Raw genomic sequence first — 4167 nt, 5'->3', positions numbered from 1 at the left:
ATGCTAATATGTTATAGTAGGCCTACTATAATTTCATTTGTCAACCACTACACAACGTTAGAGCATTCCTGTGAAATCTACAGTAGCCTACAGCTAGAACTATTGGCCAGTAACTAATATCCTACTCTTCCAGCTATTTTGCTGTGTGTGTCACAGTGACAAATCTCAAAACGGAATCTTGATTTAAAAATAAATTGGCATAAAAAGCAGATTGGCATAAGAAGCATTACTAGCAGCATGAACAGCAGAGCAGTCAATCACATTACACATCTTTAACCTTCAATCCTCCAAATGTTACAATTACACTTTAGGGATAAAAGTTAAGGATATCTGGCTTTCGGGTGAAATTTAATGTTTCATTGCAGACAGTCAAAAAACGCACTCAAAACCTGTAAATGTTATAGTGGATTTTAGAATCACCCGGAAATGTTACCGAAAGCTGAATATTTCTGACTTTTTGTGGGTAGTGAATAAGCATGGGAAGCCGTGTGGAGTTTAACACTGGAGACTTCACAAGAACCGCTGACAGTATCATTTCAATATAGTCAATCAATAACTTTATTGACAGGTGAAAATATTTTTATTACAAAAAAACAAGCAAGCATGACTGTATGCTGTTTGTATCAATTCAATTCAATGTGATACGACCTGGAGGACTATTTTATGTGCCAGCAGATTTTATGAGTGATTTGGTCAATCTTGTACAGCCAAACATCCTGCCCCTGCTGTCAACACACTAATGTAGACGGAGCACCATGCATCCAAACATTCAGACTTCCTTTGGGGTGAAATGTTACAAATTCCCTATAGGACAAAACCGTGAAAGTGCAAAAGCTTATGGGAAGAAGGTAAAGGAGTTTAAAGGCCTTGTAATGACTGACAGCAACCACTAGGGAGAGCTCTAGTCCATTTTGAGCAGCCAGTTGGGTGCCGTGCCTGTGGACCGCGCAAAGTAGGACCACCACCACGGGTTCTCCTGCCGCTCGATGCCCCGCTCCGCCTCGTCTCGCACGTTGTACCGGCCGAACTGGTTGTAGGGGTCGAACCGCTCGTATGCAGGGGGGATGCTGGGAAGGTACAAGTCGTCGTCATCTAGGTCCAGTGGCGCCCTCTTCAGGGTGAAGTCGACGCGACCGGCTTTCTCCAGGCGCGCGGGCAGGTAGATTTTCTTCATGGCGCGCGTGTAGCCACTCGCCGAGGCCGTCACGATGTGGATCCCTGGAGTCAGGAGTCTCCAGTAGTCTCCGCTCTCAGCTGGAGAAAACGACGCACACACACACACACACACACACAAACACACACACACACACACACACACGCACACACACACACACATACAAAGACATACACAGAAAAAGGCACATTGACACACACAGACAAAACTGTCACAGTTTATGAAAACTGTCCTTACCATGTAATACTCCCATGTAATTAGTGGTTAATAACATTGTTATTGTATTGTTAATGGAAACGATTTGTATGTCTGTAGTATGCTACTTTGGACGAAAACATGTAGTGAATGTGTGTATGTGTGTATGATCTTGCCTGTGGTGACGTCGTGTCGAATGCCTTTGACAGAGATGGTCGCTCCCTTGATCCCCTTCCCGTCCTCGTTCTTCACCAGCCCCTTGATGCCGCGGTGGACCTACAGTAGGACACACACACGGATCACACTACCCAAACAACAAACCTTGGTTTCCTTGAAATGTTTTGAAATGTATCCTTGAAATCCTTCTTCCCAGTGTTGCGCAGACTGTTTGTACGCATGTGTGAATTGCGATTTCTGTTTTTTGGTTTATATTGTTGTTTTATATTGTGTATGTAAACAGGGCATTATTGGAAAAGAGAGCTTGCTCTCAACAGACCCTCCCTGAATAAATAAAGATGAAGAATCACAATAGGAGTCAATCAACTCACACAACAGAGGGGTCCAAACTACCTTGCAACCAGCCAACTGGAGATCAATTACAATGCACAGCTGTATCACATTTATCATTCATGTCATCACTCCATCTGAAATGCTAGTGGTCTAGACAGAAGCATTGAAATATAACCTATTATTGAGGTATCTTTCATATACAGTATGTGTGCCATTGGCTGCATCACTGTGCCAATAGGAAATATAATATTCTTTTTAAAATGGTTAACTAAGTTTATGTGTCTTTTTTTGTTTTCCAACTCTGTATGTTCTAAATTGTCATGTAAAAAATTATTACTTTGAAATGATGCCAATGATGAACCTTTTAATTGAACCAGTTGTATGCTGTGTTCCAGTCAACGCGTCTGTCCCCCTCCTACCCAGATTTAATTCGGACCTCCTACACAAAGAAGTACGTTGGAGCAGCATAGATACATCCAGCTTTCGACTTGTCTTGGAACACAACATTAGTCGATTTGGCTTGTCTGCTAGACTGCTTTTCAGTGCAGGGGCAAACTTGGAATAGGATTGAGAGCCCCTGGCTGATACAGTGACATCCCTGGTTGTTCTAAGAGAGACTGGAAGTGATCTCACCGCTTCCAGGAGGCTGATCAGGGCTTCCTTGTTGTCCTGCCAGCTGTTGTAGAGTTGTTCTTCTTGGGGGAACTTGTCACAGCCCAACTCAATTGTCAGCTCAAAGCAGTTTGTGTGCAGGTAATTGAAGTCCGCCATCCCTGTCCATAATATAAGAGTCAAAAATAAGAATAGAAGAATGCAAACCAAGAAAATACCTATTACAACTTAAGTGCGCAGCCTTGTGGAATCCCTGAGATCAGTCTGGCTCTACAAACTACTGCCACTTGCACTTCCCTTTGAGCATCAGAGTCAAAACTAGCTCTACAGCTGGGGCCAATGTCACAGATCTATACCAGAGACGGTTTATAAAGCGAGACGATTCATATGAGGGTAAATTCTGGTTTCATTGTGACGCAACTGCCACTTCCATTTAGTGAGGCAAACGGGAGCATTTCATTCCATTGAAAAAACCCTTTATGATTCATCTTAGTAACTATACAATCTTTGTCTATACATTGCCACTAGCAAAATGAAATGACAATAAACAAAGTATGCAGTAGTAAACAGTAGCGATTGGAAGTGTTTAAAAACCCCATCTGTTTGCATCTGCTTATTGATTACATTCTCTGCGTGTTGTTTATTTGTTTGTTTCTCTTCTGTGAGTACACAAAATGGGCGGTACCCTGTCTGATGCTGACATTGTTTACATTCTCTGCGTGTTGTTTGTTTATGTGTTTGTTTGTGTTCTGTGAGTACCCAAACAGGGCATTACCCCCTCTGATGCTGTACCACTCGGCTCCGTTGACGATGCTGCCCTTGTCCGTGAAGTCGCTGCCGCATCGCTCGGAGTTGTTGCTGGTCATGGTCCTGTGGGAGTCGGCATACACTCTGGCCAGCTGCTTAAACACCTGGGGCACGACAAGGGAATTTAATTTCGTTCACACCAGGAATGATAACAATAACGGTAATGGTAATGGTAATGGTAATGGTAACGACAACGACAACGACAACGACAACGATAAAGATCAGTATAACATTATGATAAAGATAACTACTGTAACAATATTACAGTAATGTCCACACTGATATACTATAAGGAAAGGTGTTTAGGCAGGTCCTGGGGTAGGAATGAGGGGCAGCGAGTACAGTATGTGTCTATATTGGTCCATGTCTGTGCGTGTGGGTGTCTGCGCGCGCATGTGTGTGTGTCAGTGTGTGTGTGTGTGTGTGTGTGTGTGTGTGTGTGTGTGTGTGTGTGTGTGTGTGTGTGTGTATCAGCGATGCGCGGGCTGATCCAAATCGAGCGGGCGACCGCGGTCACCCGCGGTCACCCGCGGTTATGGGTCAAGAAAAAATATTTTTAATGATATGCGGGTCATGTTTGGTCGGGTCGGTAAAAAAAATAAATTGTCATTTATATCGTACATAATTGTCTTTAGAAGAAAAAGACATAAGTTGCAGCATTCCCACTGAAACGCGATTCTATCCCCCACATTTTGTCACGAACATGTAGAAATGCACTTGTTGTTTCTGCGTAGACAGACCCTCGGCTACACTTGACATGCAGTTGTGTTCTGTTCTCAGAGCATATGCTTCCTCTGTCTATGATCTGCAGCTTTTATCTCGAACTGCTGGCCTCTACAGAAAGTGGCAGAATCGTCTACTGAGCAGCG

The 4167-nt window shown here is 43.5% G+C and overlaps 1 protein-coding gene across 1 annotated transcript in view; it reads right to left on the bottom strand.

The window, feature by feature from the left end:
- Positions 1-540: 540 nt before the first annotated feature.
- Positions 541-4167, bottom strand: part of LOC134059764 (carboxypeptidase Z-like) — an 18898-nt gene continuing 15271 nt past the window's right edge. The window contains exons 8-11 of the mRNA XM_062516257.1: positions 3267-3402; positions 2513-2652; positions 1546-1645; positions 541-1254 (exon numbers count right to left, since the gene is read on the bottom strand). Of these exons, the coding sequence (XP_062372241.1) occupies positions 902-1254; positions 1546-1645; positions 2513-2652; positions 3267-3402 (729 nt within the window). The 3' untranslated portion in view covers positions 541-901. The remainder of the gene's footprint in view (positions 1255-1545; positions 1646-2512; positions 2653-3266; positions 3403-4167) is intronic.

Source organism: Sardina pilchardus, chromosome 16, assembly GCF_963854185.1.
Source record: "Sardina pilchardus chromosome 16, fSarPil1.1, whole genome shotgun sequence".
In the NCBI taxonomy this organism is placed as follows: Eukaryota; Metazoa; Chordata; class Actinopteri; order Clupeiformes; family Clupeidae; genus Sardina; species Sardina pilchardus.
The sequence above is the reverse complement of the archived record's forward strand: the minus strand, read 5'-3'. Positions and strand labels throughout refer to the sequence as shown.